Source organism: Lynx rufus, unplaced genomic scaffold (genome assembly GCF_022079265.1).
Source record: "Lynx rufus isolate CCGP_SWC_20201006 ecotype Redwood Valley unplaced genomic scaffold, mLynRuf1.p SCAF_6, whole genome shotgun sequence".
In the NCBI taxonomy this organism is placed as follows: Eukaryota; Metazoa; Chordata; class Mammalia; order Carnivora; family Felidae; genus Lynx; species Lynx rufus.
In genome coordinates, this window is record NW_025814878.1 from 143,209,775 (window position 1) to 143,232,042 (window position 22,268).

General features: G+C 45.2%; 6 protein-coding genes across 9 annotated transcripts; 4 read left to right on the forward strand and 2 right to left on the reverse strand.

Annotated features, from left to right (window-relative positions):
• Positions 1–1,873: 1,873 nt before the first annotated feature.
• LOC124528487 (histone H2B type 1-J) lies at positions 1,874–7,753 on the reverse strand. Of its 3 annotated transcripts, none has more exons than XM_047102120.1 (2): positions 7,344–7,752; positions 1,874–1,963 (listed from the first exon to the last, which is right to left on the reverse strand). In XM_047102120.1, exon 1 carries the CDS (start codon positions 7,725–7,727, stop codon positions 7,347–7,349), a length of 381 nt encoding a protein of 126 aa, XP_046958076.1. In that variant the 5' UTR covers positions 7,728–7,752; the 3' UTR covers positions 1,874–1,963; positions 7,344–7,346. The 3 variants fall into 3 exon arrangements, with proteins under 3 accessions (XP_046958076.1, XP_046958078.1, XP_046958077.1); XM_047102122.1 differs by lacking the exon at positions 1,874–1,963 and adding an exon at positions 2,288–2,302 and having other exon boundaries at positions 7,344–7,753; XM_047102121.1 differs by lacking the exon at positions 1,874–1,963 and adding an exon at positions 5,816–5,831 and having other exon boundaries at positions 7,344–7,753.
• LOC124528488 (histone H2B type 1-K) lies at positions 1,948–20,191 on the reverse strand. Of its 2 annotated transcripts, none has more exons than XM_047102124.1 (2): positions 19,773–20,191; positions 1,948–1,963 (listed from the first exon to the last, which is right to left on the reverse strand). In XM_047102124.1, the coding sequence occupies exon 1, from the start codon at positions 20,160–20,162 to the stop codon at positions 19,782–19,784; it is 381 nt and encodes a 126-aa protein (XP_046958080.1). In that variant the 5' UTR covers positions 20,163–20,191; the 3' UTR covers positions 1,948–1,963; positions 19,773–19,781. The 2 variants fall into 2 exon arrangements, with proteins under 2 accessions (XP_046958080.1, XP_046958081.1); XM_047102125.1 differs by lacking the exon at positions 1,948–1,963 and adding an exon at positions 15,146–15,161.
• Positions 8,009–8,456, forward strand: LOC124528469 (histone H2A type 1-H-like). The gene has a single exon (XM_047102101.1). The coding sequence runs from the start codon at positions 8,061–8,063 to the stop codon at positions 8,451–8,453; it is 393 nt and encodes a 130-aa protein (XP_046958057.1). The 5' UTR covers positions 8,009–8,060; the 3' UTR covers positions 8,454–8,456.
• LOC124528462 (histone H3.3-like) lies at positions 8,735–10,660 on the forward strand. Its single transcript, XM_047102093.1, has one exon. The coding sequence runs from the start codon at positions 8,742–8,744 to the stop codon at positions 9,180–9,182; it is 441 nt and encodes a 146-aa protein (XP_046958049.1). The 5' UTR covers positions 8,735–8,741; the 3' UTR covers positions 9,183–10,660.
• Positions 16,995–17,415, forward strand: LOC124528510 (histone H4). Its single transcript, XM_047102146.1, has one exon. The coding sequence runs from the start codon at positions 17,005–17,007 to the stop codon at positions 17,314–17,316; it is 312 nt and encodes a 103-aa protein (XP_046958102.1). The 5' UTR covers positions 16,995–17,004; the 3' UTR covers positions 17,317–17,415.
• Positions 20,192–20,487: 296 nt separating the features above from the next.
• Positions 20,488–20,884, forward strand: LOC124528482 (histone H2A type 1-E-like). The gene has a single exon (XM_047102114.1). The coding sequence runs from the start codon at positions 20,488–20,490 to the stop codon at positions 20,872–20,874; it is 387 nt and encodes a 128-aa protein (XP_046958070.1). The 3' UTR covers positions 20,875–20,884.
• Positions 20,885–22,268: the final 1,384 nt, after the last annotated feature.

Below are 22,268 nucleotides of genomic sequence, written 5' to 3' on the forward strand. Positions count from 1 at the left end.
TTTGATAAGAAGAAATACTGACGTTTTCATGTGAAAAGTTAACATCTTTCCCAAATGTCCATCGACTGATGAATGGATGAAGAGGGTACGGTATATATACACAATGGAGTATTACTCGGCCATCAAAAAGAATGAAAGCTTGCCATTGGCAATGACACGGATGGAGCTAGAGTGTGTTATGCTAAGTGAAATAAGTCAGAGAAAGACAAATATCCTATGTGTTCACTCACATGTGGAATTCAAGAAACAAAATAAATTAACATATGGAAAGCGGGGAAAAAAAAGAAAAAAGAGGGAAACAAACCTTAAGAGACCCTTAAAGATCTAGAACAAACTGAGGGCGGGGGATGGGCTGGATGGGTGATGGGTATCAGGAGGGCACCTGTGGTGACGGGCACTGGGTACTGTATGCAATTGATGAATCACTGAATCCTGCCCCTGAAACCAATGTTGCACTGCATGTTAACTAACTAGAATTTAGATAAAAATCTGAGAAGAAAAAAAGTTAAATCCTTAAGTTTATAATTGAAACGCCTCTGAAAATCGTAGTTTTTTAACACAATAAACAAATTTGTTTTCTATATCCATAGATAAAATGGGAAAAGGTATCTTTTTTTTTTTAATGCTTATTTATTTTTGAGACAGAGACAGAGCATGAATGGGGGAGGGGCAGAGAGAGAGGGAGACACAGAATGGGAAGCAGGCTCCAAGCCATGAGCCCAGAGCCCGACGCGGGGCTCGAACTCCCGGACCGCGAGATCGTGACCTGAGCTGGAGTCGGATGCTTAACCGACTGAGCCACCCAGGTGCCCCGGGAAAAGGTATCTTAACACTTTTATTATGCTCACTTAGGAACTAGAAGGAAAGAGAGAAGAAAAGAAAGCCTGAAGCTAAAAATCTGACCTCAGGTGAGATCGAGGTCAGATTTCAGCACAGACTTTTCAACCCCTTTTTCATTTTAAGTTGACATTCACTAATATTTTCTCCTTCCCAAATTAAGGAAGAAAGAGCCTAGAAGCATGGATGTTGCAAAATAGCTTAAGAGAAAGTGCCTCCTCTAAGGGGGTATAATGTAATACTCTTTTCTTCGTGGTTAGTACTTTTGTTTCCTGTTTAAGAAGTCCTTCTCTATAGTGAGATCATATTTTCCTAGCTGATCTTCTAAAAGAAGATTTACACTTAGGGGGTCTTCCTACAATCACCCATAACCAACTGCACTCATCAATTTTTTTTGAGCAGCCTATCGTTTCCTCACTAACGTGAAATTTCAACAAAAAATTAGATGCGATCCTTGGCTTTCTATCTAATTCCGTTGGTAAATGTGTTCATCTCTGTGCCTTGCCACCCAGTATCAGGTCTTTTATCACTACATCAGGTTCTACCTCTCATCGAGAGCTTCTTGGGTTTGTTTTTGTTTTGTTTTGATTTGTTTTTACCATTTTGCTCTTTAAATAAATGTTAGGATTAGCTTCCAAATTCCAAAACTGACATTAGGATTTTGACTGGAATTACCATGAATACCAATTTTAGAAGACCTGACATCTTTAATATTTCGTGCCCATGAATGTATTATATCTTTTCATTTAATGCCTTTAAATAAGGGTCTGATATCATTGGATTTCTTCTTGACCCATTATATTTACAGCAGCTATTATATGGTTCTATTACATATATTTAGTAATGTGCGAAAAAGTTTGTGGTTACATAGAAATTCAATTAATTCGTGTAAATTGAGAAGTAAACCTTGGCCAAAGACCAAAATACACTCTTTTCCACATATTGCTTTTCCATGACAGTGACGATGTTCTCGTTTTGCATGTCTCAGTCATATCCTAAGAGCAGAGGCAGAATCAGTTCAGTTATAGAAAATAGCTCGTAATCCCGAATCCACTGTTCTTCTGGTTCCACGGTGAGGCCATACGTATACTGTGTCACCTGTAGAGTCATGTGGCACCAAGACACCCTGAATAAAACAGTAAAGGAGAAGGAAAGAAACACCAGAGATTAGGTTAAATAGCCAACTAACACACGTGAAATCTCACAGGAGGAAACCGGGTAGACAGCACAATTTTTTTTTTTTTTTTCAGCTCGGTTATCTGAAAACTGTTTCACCAAGTGACCCATTTGTAAGAATTATTAAAACTTTATTTGTGTACTTATGCATGTTGTAGTAACTTACACCAGTGTACTTTAACTTGTACTTGAAGGTTTCTAAGTCGACCGGCTTTCATTGTATCTTTTTTATGACGGCCTTTTAAAGAACACTCAAACGTTCCCTGTTCCAGGTGCTTGCCTGTCCCTCCTAAAAACAGAGGGTGCGGGAGGGAAGAAGGAAAATAAAAATTTATACAAGATTGAGAAACAGAGGAATCCGAAAGCCCAAAGTCCTCAAGACTTCCCACATGTCTCTCTCATTCTCTTTTTTTTAATTTTTTTAAATGTTTATTTTTTAGAGAGAGAGAGAAACAGAGCGCCTGCAGGGGAGGGGCAGGGAGAGAGGGAGGGAGACACAGAATCCAAAGCAGGCTCCAGGCTCTGAGCCGTCAGCACAGAGCCCCACGCGGGGCTTGAATCCACAAACCGTGAGATCATGACCCGAGCCAAAGTCGGACGCTTAACCGACTGAGCCACTCAGGTGCCCCCTTCCCATGTGTCTCTTAAGCCAGTCCGTGAATCTAATTAAAATTGTTTTAACTTTGTATCAGAAATGGCTCATTTTTTGTAAATCAATAAAATTTAACAGTGTGATCTCAGTCTCCGCTGGCAGACACATTCCTCCTTTGAGTACTAAAGCTTTTAAGACCAAAAAAACCGAAAATCCAATGAACGCAACAGAGAGAGCCCTGAGATGCAAGGATGGAAAGTGGGTGTTTTTTGAGCTGGTGATTAACCCTAAGAGCAGAGGGACTACCCCCTTTCTGCCTCTTTGTTCTTTGGCCAATGTGTTTCGGCAATGGCAGAAATTATGCCTATTTGTCACTCTTCGGTACCTATACGTTATCCAGTTGAATGGGACTCCGATAACTTGCCAAACTCCTAGATGCCACTTTAACAGAGTCTCCCAGTAATTGGTAAGGCTGTGCTCATGAAGGATGTGGTGCCCATGAAGACTGGTGAGTCCCAAGCCATCTTCGCAATGCCTTACCCTTTTTCTAAAATGACCTGAATGCTGTGAGATAGAGGCACAAAGTATTCAGGAAGTTCATGGATAATCTTGCCAGCGACGGCATGAGAGAAGGTGAAACACACCAAATCTAGAGTAAGTGTCTGTGTCAGCGAAGTCCGATAGCTGCCTCATCCATGACAACATGGATTCAAGAAGAGCGGTCCCGGCACACGGGACACTTAGCAGTGCCAGGGTCCAGGTCGACTCTGGTGAGCTAAGTCTATACCAAAGAGCTTGTGGGTAACCTCCAGCAGCATCACCCCGGCCACCTTGCTTGGGCAGTAGGAAGGGTGTTGAGAAAAAGAAACTTTGTGACGTGCACATGGTGGCTGTCTATGCCTGAGTACCGATAGCCTCCTCGGAAGGACAGACCTGTTGGTTCGCATCCACAAGGGCCAACGTCATTCTTACACTCTGGGACCATTCTGAGTTCATCCATATCACTCGTCCCCCAAACTCGTCCACAAACCTCCACTTTTGTCCCCTGCAAACCCTTGCCCAGCCAGACACACATGCATCAGTTTAGCTCGATATCTTAGATCATTTCTCTTTCCAGCAAAACTAAACAATGAGATGCCGTTCTCCTCTCTTTTCTGTTGTCTTTCATGGGTACTTTTGAAAGGGACGTTGTTATTACTCGTTCTAATACTGCCCTTTTGACTGGTGTCAGCAGTGGTATTAGCTCAAATATGTTGAAGGCTTACTATATGCAACACATTGTTAACATAGTAATTCACAAGGGGCGCCTGGGTGGCTCAGTTGGTTAAGCGTCCGACTTTGACTTGGGTCATGATCTCACGGTTTGTGGGTTCGAGCCCCGCGTCGGGATCTGTGCTGACAGCTCAGAGCCTGGAGCCTGCTTCAGATTCTGTGTCTCCATCTCTCGGCCTCTCCCCTGCTCATGCTCTGTGTCTCTCCATCTCTCAATAATAAATAAACGGAAAAAAAATTTTTTTTTTGAAGTTACTAATTCACGAGAAGCAGTACCAAATCCCCCTTTGGAAATGAGGAAGAAAGCGACAGAAATCAAAGTCATGTGTAAATGCAAATTTCAAGTGGCAGGGCCTAGTTTCAAACCTAGGTAGTGTTTCTCAATCAGGTATTGATAGGAAAAGTCCTCATGCTATTGAAAACTAGCAAAAAGCATAACTATGTTTCAGAAGTAGAAATAATTGGGGTGTGAGCTACTTGCTCTAAAAATTATTTTCCTCCTTCAGCACTTGCTCAGGCCGAGCCTTTTGTGTATCACTTCCTCCTGACGATCAAGTACCGATGTATACGTCATAGTTTTGTCGATCTGGTGGTGTACAAGTAATAGCAGGAGAACAAACAACGTGTTCTTCTGTCCCGATGTCAAATAAATAGCATCGTTTCCACAGTGAGGGTGAAGCAATACATTTGCAAAGACTGGAGAAAATACTAGTAATGTGCAAAACAAATGCTTCAGGTATGCCAAACAGTGTTCTTAAAATTCAAAAATTCCGTTCTAGACTTATGGGCAGAAGGCACAGGCCTTCATGGAATGCAGACTCTAAACAGGGTTGCATATCCAACATTTGGGGACAATATCAGGAAAAGTGGTTCTTCGAAATTAAAGCTTAGCATAAGTCGTTCAAATCAATAGTTTGGAAATATGGTTATTATGAACTGGGTATTTGCCATGTATCATCAAAACTTGAAAATAAAATTGACAAAAGTTATAATGGGATGAGCTTTAACATACCAAAGATAGAGCTGAAGAACAGATATCCGCATAGGTATCTAGATATAGGGTCATGCATCTTTCAATGGACTTTGTCAGCGTGTCTCTATTAACTCCCTGGGGAAAGGGTGCCTTGATTTCCACAACCGATGTAGATTAGCTTACAAAGAAATATGTGCACGGTAGAAACATGAAATATCATTTGATATAGTATAGCTTGAAAAAAGATTTCTTACAAACAGCCGGTTCATCTAACACAATGTTCAAGGCATCATTGTGGTTTATGATCTCTGGGGAAGATGGGCCAAATAGCCGTAAGTATTTGAGCAACAAATGTGTGTATTTTGGGATAAGATATAACACCATGTACAATGTACACTTTTGTAAATGACATACTGTGTTAGGTTAGCTTTGAACCAATTCTTCTGAAGCTGGTTAGAAGTAGGTTAAAGTGATAACAGTGTAGGGGAGCCTGAGTGGCTCCCTCAGTTAAGCCCCGCAACGGGCTCTGTGGTGACAGCTCGGAGCCTGGAACCTGCTTCGGATTCTGTGTCTCCCTCTCTCCCTGCCCCTCTCCTGCTTGTGCTCAGTCTCTCTCAAAAATAAATAAACATAAATAAATAAATACATAAATACATACATAAATACATAAATAAAGTGCAACAGTTTTTCAAGCAAAAGATTAAACTCTTGCCTTATTTATAAGGGGACCCCATCCAGGTGCAAATAACTCCACAGATGAAAATTTGATTTCTTTTCCTGATTTGTGTATGGCTTAAGCAGTTTAATTTTCTGAGTAATAGGGTAAATTGGCTGGTTATCTTTTCAACTTTGTTGTTTCCAAAAAAAACTTAGTTTTCACAAAGTTTCATCTGGGAATGGACTATTGCCTACGACTCATCCTCTGTCCCAATCCCTCTGCTTTTTCCACGAATTCGGGCTTTGTATTCTCATTTCTGTATCCTATAGGACAAACAACAAGAACAAAAAGCATTTAGCTTGAACATTATCATCTGATTATTTGGATTAATGGAGAGGATCGGGGGCTCATATGAGAGAAGTGACAAAAATTACGTTGTTTCCAGGTACTCGGTTATCATTAGTGTGGGGTGGAGATGAAGGAAAGAACTTTCTCTTTTCTTCCTTCTTTATTTTTCCTGTCTTGACTGCACATTTTCTGTGGGGAAACATACAGCAAACCACTTAGTAGCAATTCACTAACTATACTATATGGAGGCAGTTCCCAAATGCTGGACAAGGAAAGGGAATTTTGGAGAGCAGGCCAGATTGACGTGGGCACTGAACCAGGAGTAGGATTCGAGTCAACAAAGGAGAAGCCTATATTTGACATTGGATCTAACAAAACATTGTTTTAGACATTATCGCTGTGTTAAATTTAGATCCGTTTTAGATAAACTGGGTAATTTATTTATATCAATTAAATGCATTTAAAATTACTACCTAAACCCCAAACCAGCCGGACTGGAGGCTTCCAATTGCTTTACAGATCATGGCTGTTTAGCTAAGAGACACAAGATATTGAAGAATTATAATCTAGAGACACATTGTTGGCTGACTGGTTCTTATTTGTGGCAACCTAACCGACGCGGAGCGTGCTTTTTCCTTACTGGTTCCCAACAATGTCAAACAGCAGCTTTAAGCGCCAACCAAAGGAACTTTAAAAGAAAAACGGATTCTCGTTTTACAGGAGTCTGGGATGGACGCTATCAAGCTTCTTTGCCTTCATCGAACCCCCAAATAGCCCTGTCTCGTCATGGTGATATTTTCCATTATATAGGTATATGGCAGAAGGAAAGCAGCAGCCTAATTGGAAATACAGCATTGGTACTTCTCAGCCTGAAAACATCTTCCAGATTCCTCTCTCCAACGAAAATTCCAAGAGGAAATACTAAACCTCACTCCTGACAAGTTTAGAAAGCTTAAGAGGATGAAAACAGGATAGACAGCCGGAGAATATTTACTCTAGGTGCCTGAGTGTGCTGGGCTGGGGGGGGGGGGGGTGTCTCAGATGCCAGAACCAATCAGGGCGCAGAGAGGAAAGGCGGCAAATTTAAACTGTAGGCGCAACCCCCGAAACCTGGGCACGAGTCCAGCTCTGTTCTCAAGGGGTGACTGGGGAGTAGTTGAATTTGCTTCCAGCTTGTTTTCTCCTCCATCGTTTACTTAATTCTAAAGGTTATTCGAACTCGTGACAGAGCCCTTTTGAAAGTAGCTGGCTCCTAAGTGAGGGACAAGCTCAGAGCCTGTTACTTTGCACAGGAGTCCCAGAGCTTGGCTAAGACCCAGTATTAGCTTTGCCGCTTAGTTACTGTAACAGGAAAAGCCGGGAATTGTTCAGACTAACTACTGTAATGAGTCACAGGATCAGCACAGAATAAGCAAGTGGCAGCTCTCTCTTGAGAATATGGGTGGCTCTTAAAAGAGCCGTTAGGGTTCAGTTTGCAGTCAACTCACTGTTCACTTGGCGCTGGTGTACTTGGTGACGGCCTTGGTGCCCTCGGACACGGCGTGCTTGGCCAGCTCCCCGGGCAGCAGCAGGCGCACGGCCGTCTGGATCTCCCGGGACGTGATGGTCGAGCGCTTGTTGTAATGCGCCAGGCGCGACGCCTCGCCCGCGATGCGCTCGAAGATGTCGTTGACGAACGAGTTCATGATGCCCATGGCCTTGGACGAGATGCCGGTGTCGGGGTGCACCTGCTTCAGTACCTTGTACACGTAGATGGAATAGCTCTCCTTGCGGCTGCGCTTGCGCTTTTTCCCATCCTTTTTCTGCGCCTTGGTCACCGCCTTCTTGGAGCCTTTCTTCGGGGCCGGAGCGGATTTGGCTGGTTCAGGCATAACTCAGAACAGCTCAAGACTCCTAAAGGAAAAAACAAAAGAGAAACTAGGAGAAGGGCCTAATGCGCCCCTTTTATATAGAACCACATATGCAAATAAGGTGTAAATTAGAATCCTGTGTCTGATAGGTGGCCGCTCAGGGCAACGTCAGGAGTGAGTTCTGCCCAATCGGAATACAAGGATACCAAAGTTGCATTTCCATTGGTTAAGATGAAGCTGGAATGTTAACCAATGAAAACTTTTGTTTTTCAAGCCCAATAAGGGTTATAAAAACTGCTACCACGATCGGTTTCGTCTTGGCAGTTTATCGCAGTGTAGCTTTTCTGAGCCGCAATGTCTGGACGCGGGAAGCAGGGCGGCAAAGCTCGCGCCAAGGCCAAGACGCGCTCGTCGCGGGCCGGGCTGCAGTTCCCGGTGGGCCGCGTGCACCGGCTGCTCCGCAAGGGCAACTACGCCGAGCGGGTGGGGGCCGGCGCGCCGGTGTACCTGGCGGCCGTGCTGGAGTACCTGACGGCCGAGATCCTGGAGCTGGCGGGCAACGCGGCCCGCGACAACAAGAAGACGCGCATCATCCCGCGCCACCTGCAGCTGGCCATCCGCAACGACGAGGAGCTCAACAAGCTGCTGGGCCGCGTCACCATCGCGCAGGGCGGCGTCCTGCCCAACATCCAGGCCGTGCTGCTGCCCAAGAAGACCGAGAGCCACCACAAGGCTAAGAGCAAGTAGTGGCCGATATGATAGTTTACAGTAGCTCGAGTAAGTCGAGTCCAAGCCCAAAGGCTCTTTTCAGGGCCACCTATCTCTTCTGGAAAGGAACTTAACATTTCTTTGACACTAAGGAAGGAAGGTGAGATGTAGGAAAATTGGGTCACTCTTCACGAACCTCCGTCCTGGGTTGAAAGCAGGACACCATAGATAAAGCCTAACGTGCAAAGCGGGGTAGATTTCAGCCCATGGCGGTGATTGGGGATAGACTTTTTCGGTATCTTCATTGTTTACGTAGCTTTTCGGGTAATGAAATTTGGCGCAAAACAAGTTGCCCTCCCTGACTTGGGCGGACGGCGCAGCGAGCCGCCGGCCACCGGCGGCGTCAAGAAGCCGCACCGCTACCGGCCCGGCACGGTGGCCCTGCGCGAGATCCGCCGCTACCAGAAGTCCACCGAGCTGCTGATCCGCAAGCTGCCGTTCCAGCGGCTGGTGCGCGAGATCGCGCAGGACTTCAAGACCGACCTGCGCTTCCAGAGCTCGGCCGTGATGGCGCTGCAGGAGGCGTGCGAGGCCTACCTGGTGGGGCTCTTCGAGGACACCAACCTGTGCGCCATCCACGCCAAGCGCGTCGCCGTCATGCCCAAGGACATGCAGTTCGCCTACAGGCGAACGGAGAGCTTCAGGGCCCGATTGTCGTGCGCCATCCCGAGGCTGGCCGCCACGTCCAGTCTTCCTAACATTACCTAAGTTTTGAGGCACTGCCCTCGCCAGCCCCCCTCCGTGTTGGCAAATGAATGAAATACTGGGATTACGCTGGTAGGTAGGACACCGTTCTGGAGCCCGAGAAATGTTTCTCCCGTTTGGGAGGAGCCTAAAATCGTCAGTGCCGTTGGTTGCTTCCGGGTAGTTATTTCTGTCCCACTTTAAGTTAGTTCCCACAACTATTGCCATTGACATGTAAAGTGTAGTTAATCGCACAGGCTGTTCCGCCTTGCAGACTTCAAGGTCCATGTGGAGTAAGGAAAATCCTATCAATAGAGGATTGTATGGTTTGACCAAGGAATGCTTCTGAATGGAGAGGTGGAGTGCTGTGGCTCCCGACGACCCAGGTCTCCCCGCCCAGCTGACCGGTTAGGTGTGGAAGGAGGTTGATTGACGTGACTTACTTTTGTTGCTGTTGTCACCAAATAAGGAAAGCTCTGCCAATGGTTTTGATTGCCCAGGGCACAATCTTGCCTCCTACTTTCTGTGCACTGGACCCCTGTCGCGGATGTCATCTCAAAAACGGGGAGAAAAACGTTCTTCGCTTTTTTTCTTGAATGTCACGGACGACGTTGGCCGCCTGATGACATTTATGGAAATTCTGCTTAGGATAATATTTCAAGGGTATAAAATGCAAACATTGCAAAAAAATGTTTATTCCACTTCTTATCCAAATTTTAAAAAGTAATAAATTTGGTAGGAAGGATCAGTGTGTTTATATAGTTAGCACATTCCATAATGCAGTCTTTTGGAGACATCTGTGATTTTCAGTGGGTGACAAAGTCACAGGTACTGAAATTGATGGCCCAATATCGTCATAAAGGGAAATGCTAAAGTTTAGTCAGAGGCGAAGTGTATTTTTCCCCATCCCAACTCACAGGCTTACCCCCTTATCAGCACCACCACCCCATCCACAGGCTGCTGATTTTTTTTTTCCTTGGAGGTATTGTGGCGTATATGGACTCCAGGTTAAAAGCACTTGCTCTCAAATTTGGTTGACCTACCCGTTATTTTCAACCCGATAAAATTGGGGGGTGATGGTGGTGGGGTGGTTCGGAACTGACGGCCAAGAAAGAATTCTTGAAGACGTCTTTGGTGCAAAAACGTGATTTTCTTAAAGCACAGGGACAGGACCCGTGGGCAGGAAGAGCTGTATGGGGTCGTGACGGGTAGCTCATTATATATATCCTCAGGTTGGGAGGGGGTCAGGGATAGAGTAAGTCTCTAGGGTATTTTGGAAGCAAGGTTTCCGGGGCCTTGAGGGGCTGGTGTTGCGAGGAAAACACCATTTATCAACGTTTTAACACTCGAAGTCTATTAATCTCTCATATTAATATTCACACCCTTCAGTTGTTTCTATTTCTTGTACTTAAAATACAATTACTGCGAATCCCAGTGTAACTATGACTTCTTGGAATCAAAATAAATGCTGACAACTTATCTGACACTGACGGGCACTCAAAGGCACACTCCCCATAGTAAGGTATTTTTGACATTTGATGGGATTTTTACAAGCTGGGTGACCCAAATGATTTTATTCATTACTCACTTGTTCTGTCTTTAACTATGTCTTCTAATTATAGGCCAAGAAAAATAATTTATCCTCTATGCTTTTGAAAGTTTGGCTGAGACCCTGCAGTAGAAGACAGTTTTCCCAAGGAAAAAAACACACAGAAATTTATTAACGTTGTTAAACAACAAAAATTCAAGTGACTAAAGGTCAAATTGACTTTTTTTCAACGTTTATTTATTTTTGGGACAGAGAGAGACAGAGCATGAACGGGGGAGGGGCAGAGAGAGAGGGAGACACAGAATCGGAAACAGGCTCCAGGCTCCGAGCCATCAGCCCAGAGCCTGACGCCGGGCTCGAACTCCCGGACCGCGAGATCGTGACCAGGCTGAAGTCCAACGCTTAACCGACTGCGCCACCCCGGCGCCCCAAATTGACTTTTTTTCAATGATTTCTGGAGCAGGCAGCGTCCCATCTAGCAACAGAAAGGAGTTCTGCTGCGCTATAGAAAACGAAAGGCTTTTCAAGGTGGGAAAGCAGCAGAAAAAGGAAATTATTAGCAAAGAGTGCACTGTTTCAGTCAAGGTCATCCTCCTAAAGGAATTGGCTGGGCCTACTGGTGGATTATCTCCCCAGCACAGACTAGGTTAATTGCTCCTTGAGTGGCTAAAGGTTCCATTCCCACGGTGGGAAACCGATCGGATTAGGCGTTCAGGCTTGGTTTGCTGCCGTGGGGTTTCGCACACGTGACTCCATCTGGGGTTTACCGTCTCTGTGACGTGTACCTCGTGTGTACACAGGAGATAACACTGGGGAAGATGAACTCCAGAGGTGCCTCAGAAGTACGGCTTAAGTACCGTCTACAGCTTGTCGGGAAGCAAGAATTCCTGTCCCCTTCAAGGGTCCTTCTAGCTGGACTAAGAATCCCATTGACGTGAGAAAAATTAATAGGAGAAAATCAAATTAACAGCATACATATGGGGAATCCACACAGACATGGAAATTCCAAAGACAGCCAGGCCAAACAAGGCATGTATGTCATCCTGAACTAAGAAGGGGGCAGAGGTCTGGGACTAGGAAGGGAAGGAATGCATTCACCGGGCCATAGGAGCATGCTAATTCCATGTTTGTCCTGCCATATGGATGGGTCACTCAGATCAACTTTATCGCCGCCAATAACCCTATTCTGGGAAAGACCCCCAATTCAGGTTGTTCTATGTAGTTAGTACCAAGAGTTTCTCTGAGCCCGTGGGGTCTTCACTGCCTTCAGCTCAGAATAATCTTCATGCCCAGTGGCGCATCTTGGAGCGGCCTGCCCTTGGCCCCCATGAGCCAAAGACAAAAGGTGAAAGGAAGTCAGTTATGGGAAGGTCACCAGGAGAACAAGAATGAAGTCCGTCAGGCAGATTTAAGTTGCTGCCTTCTCCGTTGATAAGGGCCGAATGCTGTCTACTGGTGTGGCCGGGTGAACTGGGGAGACCCTGAGCCCTAAGACCCCGACCAAGCCCAGATCAAAGATGTCACCGAAGGCTCTTGGTCGCCTCATGAGAAAGAATTCAAGGGCAGACACAACACAGTGGATGAGAGGTACACTCGAGATGTGAGAGCGGGTGAGCTCAAGGGAGAGAGAGAGCACGTGTGAACCAGGGTTGAGGTTTCTATCACTTATTGACAGTTGTTAACTAGGAGGAGGAATATTGATTACCTGGGGGCGGGGATTTCTTGGAAGCAGGGTTTTGGGCCTTTTCCTCCTCACTTGCTGGGGGGCTTCCTGTCCTGGCACCGCCATCTTGGGCCCCTCCAGTGTGCTGGGGCTTTCAGGGGAGTGTGGCCAGACAGGCCTCTGACCCACCCTGCAGCTGGCCTCCAGGCATCCTCTTAGAGCCTACCTAACTGCCTGCTGTGACCCTGGAATTAACCTTTCCCCTTCCTGGTAGAAAGGGAAGGAGAGACATCTTGACAAATCTACTTCCTGTTTTTAGAGGTAGAAGGGAAAGACCAAGAGCTTTTCTGGTCTCTGCTTTATCTCAAATGCCTTCAGCTGAAAATAAACCTTATGCCAGAGTGGAATATTCTGGGGTGGCCTATTCTGTCACCTTTCAATGCCTAATGCTAATATTTTGTTGGTATTTGTTAGTACAGAATTAGGTCAGTATTAATAAAAAACCTGAGGAGCACCTGGGTGGCTCAGTTGGTTAAGCATCTGACTTGGCTCAGGTCATGATCATGATCTCACAGTTTGTGAGTCTGAGTCCCACGTCAGACCCTGCGCTGTCAGCTCGGAGCTTGGAGCCTGCTTCAGATTCTGGGTCTCCCTGTCTCTGCCCGTCTCCCACTCACGCTGTCTCTCCCTGTCTGAAAAATAATAACAAAAAGGTTTTTTTTTAATTAAAAAAAAACCTTAAATCTGCATTGTATTTCTAAGTAATACACAGAGAACGTGTCTAAAAATTTTAAGGCAAACTAAAGCTGTCTCTTTACAATACTTCTCAGTATTGTATCTTGACTCCATCACAGGATACTATGCCCCTCGGGTCTTTTGCCTGAATTAAGACACACACTGGAAAAAAGAGCTTAAGGAAAACGTGGGACAAACGTCAGTACGAGCAGGTGAGCAGTAAAGGTCAGGTCTTGGGGCCTCGCTGGTGACATTGTCACTTTCCTCCAGTACTGCACCACTTACCTGCTGAGTTTTCATCTGGTAAGGAATGAGAAGACCAAATTCTCTGTCAAAAATTTGGTTAAGATGAACCTTTATGGATTTGTCCCGAATATTTGGTCAAGTGCACAAAGACATATATATTCAAGGTGATTGCAACACTGTTTTAGTACCAAATTTCATCGAACCTAAAACACTCACTGTTGTAAGTTAAATAGCCCATTATGTGCCAATAACCTGTTAAAAAGCAAAATTCAACCAAGTAAATCTGAAGATCTAATTGGCTTCGTTAAATGAGGATTCGTGAATTGGGCAGCATCTGAGGAACTGTATAAAATGGAAAGTTTTTATAGGAAGAAGGGTGGGGCAAGAAAGTTATAAACAAAAGAAAAGAAAAGACTGTTTCCGGCCAGAGCACCTTCCCTTAAGGGTAAAGTCAGGGGGTCTGATTATGCCGATTACCTCACCTTCCTTTGGAGGATGAACAGGCCCTTGAGACAGATTATACCTCTTTGGTGCTTATCAGAAATTAATTCATGTTAATTTTAGCCATTCTGACAGGTGCGTTTGGGAAAGTATTCTAAGAAGATAATGCAAATACCCAAGGCAGTCATTTACACGAAATGTTTAAGCAAGATCAAAAAAGGGTAAGGAATTTAAAGATCAAGTCTAAGATCAAGAATGTTTAAGGATGGTCAAGAGCAGAGGGGCCAAGGGGTGAAAGCGAGTTCACAGAGTGGTCAGAGGTCACGGGCAGAGGTCACGGGCAGAGGTCAGATCACGCCAAGCTGAGTTGTATAAACCATCCGAAATTACCATTCGAAGCTTCGAACGTGGGAGTAGCACAACCCGACCTACATTTTTTCCGGAAGTTCACTCACACAAGGGTATTGTGAATACAAAGTTCAGAAGTAAGGCTAGAAGTTGGGAAACCATTGCTGTAGCCTGCTCGAGAGATTTGGCCTAAAGGAAACAGTACAGAGTCATTAGGCATAGGATGTATTTGGCAAGTGTAACTAACTGAGTTTGCTGCCGAGGTTCGTTATGCACATTAAAGTACGTGTCTTTTCCATTAAAATTCTCTTGTTATGTACCAGTCTTCCTTCCTGGTACTTACAAACGAAGATTTCCTTTAAAAATGTAAATATCTCTCATAATAAAGTAACTTCTATTTTCAGACATTCTCCTGTATCTGCTGTTTCGCAAAAATAATCAGTTCAGAATAATCCTTACGAGAAAGAGGCACACTCAGCTACCCTTCAGCTGTGAAAGGTACAGGGAAAATACCTTGATTTGAATGAAGTTTATCTTGATCTATAAAAGTCAGTGAGTATGAGAAAACGGCCCAAATGGCATTATGTTTTCATGAACTACTACACTGTAGGTTTATAGAAAAATAAATACCTTCCGCTATCACTTTCAGAAACTATAAAGAGCCTGACCAACTTTCCAGATCGCTGCCCACTGCCAACTTTAACAGGATGCGTTGCCAGGCAAAAATCCATGAAGTCAAAGAGGGAGGCTACTGGTTGGTGGGAATTTTACTGATTTTTAAAGTAGAGAAAGTAGGGTCTGTGAAATGTATTCCAATTAACTCATGTTGGAGAAATAAAATTAAAAGCAAAAGGAGCGGGGGCGCTGGGGGGCTCAGTCGGTTAAGCATTCTTGATTGCCACTCAGGTCATCATCTCATGGTTCTCACATCTCTCTCAGCACTGACAGCATGGAACCTGCTTGGGATTCTTGTTCTCTGTCTTTCTCTCTCTCCCTGACCCTATCTTCCGGCTCTCGCTTTCTAAACAAATAAACAAATAAATGAATAAATAAATTTAAAAAGAAGGAAAAGAAAACAATCTTTTTATTCAACACACATTAAGCCAGAATACTGTGCTCATCATAGGTAATCTCCTAAAGAGACTGCAAAGGCACAGAGAAACCTCACTTTTTTAGTGAGATTTAGTAGCTAAGTGGGTACATCCCTTTACATTAGATAGGTTTTGCAGTGTGGACGCAGGTAACAGCTGAACTTGGGTCCCTTTCCTTCTCAAGAAGCTGGCAAATAGAGGACTGTTTCCCCTGATGATTACCTTTCAAAGAGAGTAAGATCCTTGAGGAAAGTCCCTGAGTTAAGGGGCCAGCAAGACTTATTTAGCCATAAAAAGGAAAGAAATTCTGAAACAGAAAAAGGAAAATAGAAGGACCCTCAGGGAGAATTAAGCCTCTTATTTCCTATTTGCATTTGCCCTTGAACTAACCTATGCTATCCGTCCCTTTATAAAATATATAGAATATACCCCCCCTGGTTGAATGGGTTTTGTTTCTTCAAGTGTTGGGCAAGTGTTCTTTTATTGCCACATAAACGCAGAAAAGAAATTTAAATATCTTAATGACATTTTAAAATTATGTGTATTTCTTTTATAAAATTTAAATGGAATACTTTGGAAATACTGTAATGCAACATTTGCTAAAAGTAATTCATTGATATAAAGGGTAGCAATAAAATCATTGGATAGCAAGGGGATTACATGCTAGTGCTGAAAAAAGTGTTAAAATTGCGCAGAATTTAAGCAATAGTAAAGTTGTATATATATTTTTTTCAGCTAAGTATATTTTCATAAAGATCTTCGTAGAAAGACCAAAGTGTACTTTTTTCCCCCTGCATTAGAATTTTTACTTGTTCACTAATGACAAATTAATTGCTCTTATAATTAATGAGAGCTTTTAAAAATTTTTCAAATGATATATTATCTAGGGAAAAAAAAAAAACCCTCTACTGAGATACACTTAAAGACCTAGATGGATGGAGAGATTCAGTATTTTTCAGGTTAGGAAAACACAGTATTTGCCATAATAAACGTATAGCGAAATGCTATTTTTCAATGTTACAAATATAACCTTCAGCACCGCCAGTAGACTAATCAGAGGAACAGTGAAAACTCAAGAAATAATTTTAAGTGAAATATTCAATATATGAACAACTAATTCCCTCGAATCAGTGGGGAAAATACTATGCTCTACTGGTTAGCTAGCTGGTTAACTTTTTAAAAGTTAATTCTCTATACAAGAAACCAAGTCTGGATTATTATAGTTAAGATTATCTTAATGGCTCTCTTCATTATGAGTAAAATGTAGTAGGAGCTGCTGTTGAAACTGAAAACTGCTACACCTTTGCTGGAAGAGAATTTAGCAATACACCTGCAAGATCTTAAAATTCTGTTTTACTAGCACATCTTGTTCAACATCTAGGAAGTTAGCATTTGGAGCATTATTCCCCCCGTATAACCTTACAAAATGCACAGTCTTACACACATAGTTAGCAAATGCATGCATATTTGTAGAGACATAAACGGAGTATTTTCTTCCCTGTGCTCTTTAAAGTGTATCCTCTGCTGTGTTAAAGTTTCGTTGCTTAACGAGGATGGGGTACGGAACACGCTACACGAAAACGAGGGGAAATCGCCCGGCTCCTGGGTGTAAAGCGCTCCGAGAACAAAGGAGGCTCGGGTTTAGGTCCCTCCTCCAACCCAGGCGGACTTCCCGCCGCTGCCCTTCCGGTTCTCACTCCGGTCCGCAGAGGTTGCCTATAAAAGAGAGCTGCGCGCTCTGGCTGCATTCTTCTGCTCTCAGACTTCCAGAAAATGTCAGGTCGCGGCAAAGGCGGGAAGGGCCTGGGCAAGGGGGGCGCCAAGCGCCACCGCAAGGTGCTGCGCGACAACATCCAGGGCATCACCAAGCCCGCCATCCGGCGGCTGGCCCGGCGCGGCGGCGTGAAGCGCATCTCCGGCCTCATCTACGAGGAGACCCGCGGGGTGCTCAAGGTGTTCCTGGAGAACGTGATCCGGGACGCCGTCACCTACACGGAGCACGCCAAGCGCAAGACGGTCACGGCCATGGATGTGGTGTACGCGCTCAAGCGCCAGGGCCGCACCCTCTACGGCTTCGGGGGCTAAAGTCTTTTAAAGGTTCCCGTCGCTTACCAAAAAGGCTCTTTTTAGGGCCCCCAAGTTTTCGTTAAAAGAGCTTTAGTGCTTATCTATAAACGGGTGTCGGTAGAGCCGTTTTTAAATGCGGCTTCATGTTTGTTTCTGCCCGGGGAGTTAAACGTGGCCGGAGGATGGGAGTTGAGACCCAGCGGGACAGGACCTGGGCCCACCGACCCCTTTTCACTGCGTGGTGGCATTGCACGGCATCTGGTTATTTTTGAATCATTATAGCTTAGTCCAAAGATTTTGAGAAATCTGGAAGCGTCCGGCCTTAAGGGCCAGGCCCACACTAACCTAACCTAACACGGATCTTTTAAATACATTCCTTCATGTCAGATCGGGAAGAGGCCAAGCAAAGTAATGTTCCCCTTAACAGGAAACTTGTTTGCAGAGAGCTCTAGAAGAGAATCTATCTGTCCTCTTGCAACTGTAGACCACATTCATGATTTATCCATTCCTTTCTCTGTTGGAAATTTAAATTGCTGTATTTCCCTCCATGACCTAGCACGGCAATGGGCATTGTACTCCGCTGTACGCCTTCTCCTTGCTTATCTAGGAGTGGGATTGCTCACCAAGAAGATCTGTGCATATTCAACTTGACAAGAAATGCGCAGCTTGCTTCTCAACGTTGTAGTTTGGGCTACATTCCCAATGGATTCCACAAGTACCGAGAGTTCCTGCTACCCCCCCCCTCCCCCGCCTGCAAATCCTGCTACCCTCCCCCCTCCCCCGCCTGCAACATTTTGCTAACGGCAGACCAGATTTTTGCCTGTCCGCATTTGCTAAATTGTATCTCATGTATTTAAATTGCATTTCTCTGATCGTAACAAAGTTGTTTACTTTCTTGCAAGATTTTTGGCTATTTTGGAGTCAGGTCTAATAATGTTGGGTTTATATTCTTAGGAGTTCTTGCAAATGATGCCTGTTCGTACAGGAGTTATTTCCCTCGGTTCCTCAAAGAAATGCAGGCACAAGTGGACGAAATTTAGGCTGCTCATGGCATTATTGGGCTTGGAGATGGAAACTTTTCTGAAATTACTGGCAACTGATCGTCCTACTCTCTTAGTAAGCCATGATTGATGGCCCGAATGCCTAAAATTTGCAAGCCATTATGAAAGACAAAAGGTAGAGTGAAAGAGAAGAAATCCTGCCTATAATTTGTTTCAATTTGTGGTGAATACTTTCCGTGGACTCTCTCACGTAATCTTGATCGGTTTTATTATTCTCATTTTAAAATGGCAAAATAAAGGCACTGCCAGCCAAGTCAAATAACCAAGTCACAAATATATTCTATAACACGAACCTATAATGTTTTTAAGCATTCTTCTCTGCTTAGCGCGGCTAGAGAAGCCATCACCAAGAGTCGGCTGTAGTCCTAGTCCCATGATGAAGAAACGGCAGACGTGTACCAGGACAAGTACAGGGACAGCTCGTGACTATCCCAATCTGATCGTTATTCCGATCTCTTCTACAGTAGATCCGATTGTGGGCCTAAGAAAGTCACTTTTATCATCTCTATTCACACAGATTTCATGTTCTCTCTGGAGAGCACATAATTCACAAAGTTCAGATCAGTGCTCTCCTACAGAAGGGCGAACAGATGCACAGACTTTAACTTACTCAAATCAGTAGAGGCACGAGATTCCAACGGTTACTTATATGCCCTTATTTTCCCCCATTATACCACCTGTCCCTTCTCTCTCTGGCAGTATGACAAACCAGTAAGCTAGCCACATTATTGCGAGCCCTTGTATTCCATTTCTTTACTCAGGAGAAAAGGTAAGCTTATCTTTGCCTTGCATACCTCTCCCCCAGGGTGGCCTGGCACTGTCCCGGCCCCAAATGGGCCGGAGAGGCCAACTTTTTTTCCCCTACGCTGGATGAAAGCACTGCTCTACGAATCTAACGTCCCCTCCGGCACACAGTGTCTTTCTAATTATATCGTACCGCCTAGGACATGCGATAACCGGAGGTAAAAGGCTGGCTTTGGAAGACCAGTGGGGACTGAACTCACCAATAAAAGCAGATTAGAAGGCCTAACGGAGAAAAGTCACAAGACAATAGGCTGTTAGGATCGACAGGAAGCCACTCTTGCTCACAACCAAAGGACCCACATTCGCGGTACAGCCAGGAATCATTTTTAGTTCACACAACACACGTATACAGACTTGTGTTACTCTCCCGTTAAGGGGCATACTAGAATGTTTGCTGCAAACCCGCAAGAGTCAACTCACAGCACATCCGGTTTCCTTCCGGCCAGAGGCAGTTACGGACACAGTAGGCATTACTCACTGCAATGGAATCCTCACGGTTGCCTCAAAGACACCGCCTGAACTTGAGCCTAGATTCTAAACATGTAGTTACAGCTCTGATATTGACAGGTTAGTGGCTCTTAAAAGAGCCTTTGGGTTAAATATTCTTACTTGGCAACTTTACTTCGCGCTGGTGTACTTGGTGACGGCCTTGGTGCCCTCGGACACGGCGTGCTTGGCCAGCTCCCCGGGCAGCAGCAGGCGCACGGCCGTCTGGATCTCCCGGGACGTGATGGTCGAGCGCTTGTTGTAATGCGCCAGACGCGACGCCTCGCCCGCGATGCGCTCGAAGATGTCGTTGACGAACGAGTTCATGATGCCCATGGCCTTGGACGAGATGCCGGTGTCGGGGTGCACCTGCTTCAGCACCTTGTACACGTACACCGAGTAGCTCTCCTTGCGGCTGCGCTTGCGCTTCTTGCCGTCCTTCTTCTGCGCCTTGGTCACCGCCTTCTTCGAGCCCTTCTTCGGCGCCGGGGCGGACTTGGCTGGCTCAGGCATGGCCGAGAAAAGACCCGACGCGCTGAGAGGAGAAATGAAAACTATACTGCGGGCAAAGCGCAACTTGTCCTTTTTATGTAGAAGCCCTTATGCAAATAAGGTGCAAGTTACAGTCCTGGGTCTGATTGGTGACTAGTCAACTTGACGTCAGCAGTTAGTTCTGCCCAATCGCAACGCGAGACTCCCAAAGCTTCATTCTCATTGGATGAAATAAAGCCACCAGCTTAGCCAATGCAAAGTCTTCTTTTTCGCGCTCAATAGGGTTATAAAAAGTGCTGGCCTGGTGGTGGCTGCGTCAGGTACACTCTGTGCATCTGGGGTCGTGATGTCCGGACGCGGGAAGCAGGGCGGCAAGGCTCGCGCCAAGGCCAAGACGCGGTCGTCGCGGGCCGGGCTGCAGTTCCCGGTGGGCCGCGTGCACCGGCTGCTCCGCAAGGGCAACTACGCCGAGCGGGTGGGGGCCGGCGCGCCGGTGTACCTGGCGGCCGTGCTGGAGTACCTGACGGCCGAGATCCTGGAGCTGGCGGGCAACGCGGCCCGCGACAACAAGAAGACGCGCATCATCCCGCGCCACCTGCAGCTGGCCATCCGCAACGACGAGGAGCTCAACAAGCTGCTGGGCCGCGTCACCATCGCGCAGGGCGGCGTCCTGCCCAACATCCAGGCCGTGCTGCTGCCCAAGAAGACCGAGAGCCACCACAAGGCCAAATAAGGAGTAAGGTCGGGGAAGTTGCCAAACAAAGGCTCTTTTCAGAGCCACTTAAGCTATCAAAGAGAAAGCTGGTGCACACTATCTGTGTTTTTTGGTGACTGTTGTAGGGTCTCGTTAATCGTGGGAGACGAAGTGTCAGTTCTTCTATGGGCGATAACTACATGTAGTCTGACCTACAGGAAGGACAAGCTGGAGATAAGGGGTAGCGGGTTTAGGACAGGCTTGTCCAGAAGTTTCAGATGGAGCCAGTCAGGCAAATTCCTGAACCCATTTTGATTACGTTATCCGTTACCAGTTTTAGGCGGCCAAAAGTACCGGATGCAGTGACCACTTTTCCAGAAGAAATTTAGCTGTAGGAATGTACTAGAAGAGTTCTGGAAAAGGACACTGATTCTTAAGTGCTCTAAATTCTCAGGTGATGGAATTCTTAGTGGTCTAACCCTTTTAAGATTTCATTCCGAAGGTAGTTAGTCTGACTTACTGGTTGAAAGTACACAGAACTTACTGGATCCCACATGGGTAAGCCCTTGGTCCTATTTCTTTGGAGCCCATGTGTTCATTTGATTCACTCTTCCAGCAGCTCAGGACCCAATAGCGGATGCAACCTAGAAAATCTGCCTCCGTGGAAATTACTCCAGTAAGAGAGACAAACACAGAATCATACAATAGGTTAGGTGTCAAATATCTTGTGCAGAAAATAGAGCAGCTACACAGCATAATGGGGACCCCTATTTTAGATCGAAGGTAAGTGTAGATAACTTCTTTAAAGGTGTATCTGATCAGAGACCTACGTTCATCTAAAAAAGAGATGAGCCAGGTAGATATTAGAGGAAGAGAATTACAAGTGGAGGGAACTGAAAATGCAGAGGCCTTAAGACAGAACACGTGTGTGGCATTAGTTGGGAACAGCCAGCAGGCCCAGAAGACTACGGTGTTAAATAAAGCAAGCGGGGGGAGCATAACGTAGGACTTTGGAGTATGTGGATTAATGTGGATGAGTCATCAAAAGCAGTAGCAATCCTGATCTCTGAGGTAATAAATTTGATGATACAAACCAAAGTTGTCAAAATCTGTGGACTCCAACCCACTTAAAAAAAAAAAGAGAGAGAGATACCATAAAAGTATTAATTTGTCGTGTGGTCACAAACAGCGATGTTAAGAGCGCACGGTTTATAATTCAATACACACAGATTTGTTTGCTGCTGAATGGAAGGAAGAAATATTCCTCTGTCCAGATTTCTTCGAGCCGGGCTAAGAACTCGATTGACATGAGACGGATTAGGAGGAGGAAAAAAATGTTTTGTGACGTGCGTGGGGAGGCCCAATAATGAAATTGACACTTGAACAGACTGTAAAGCGGGCAGTTTTCATACACTTGAGACAGACAAAACAAA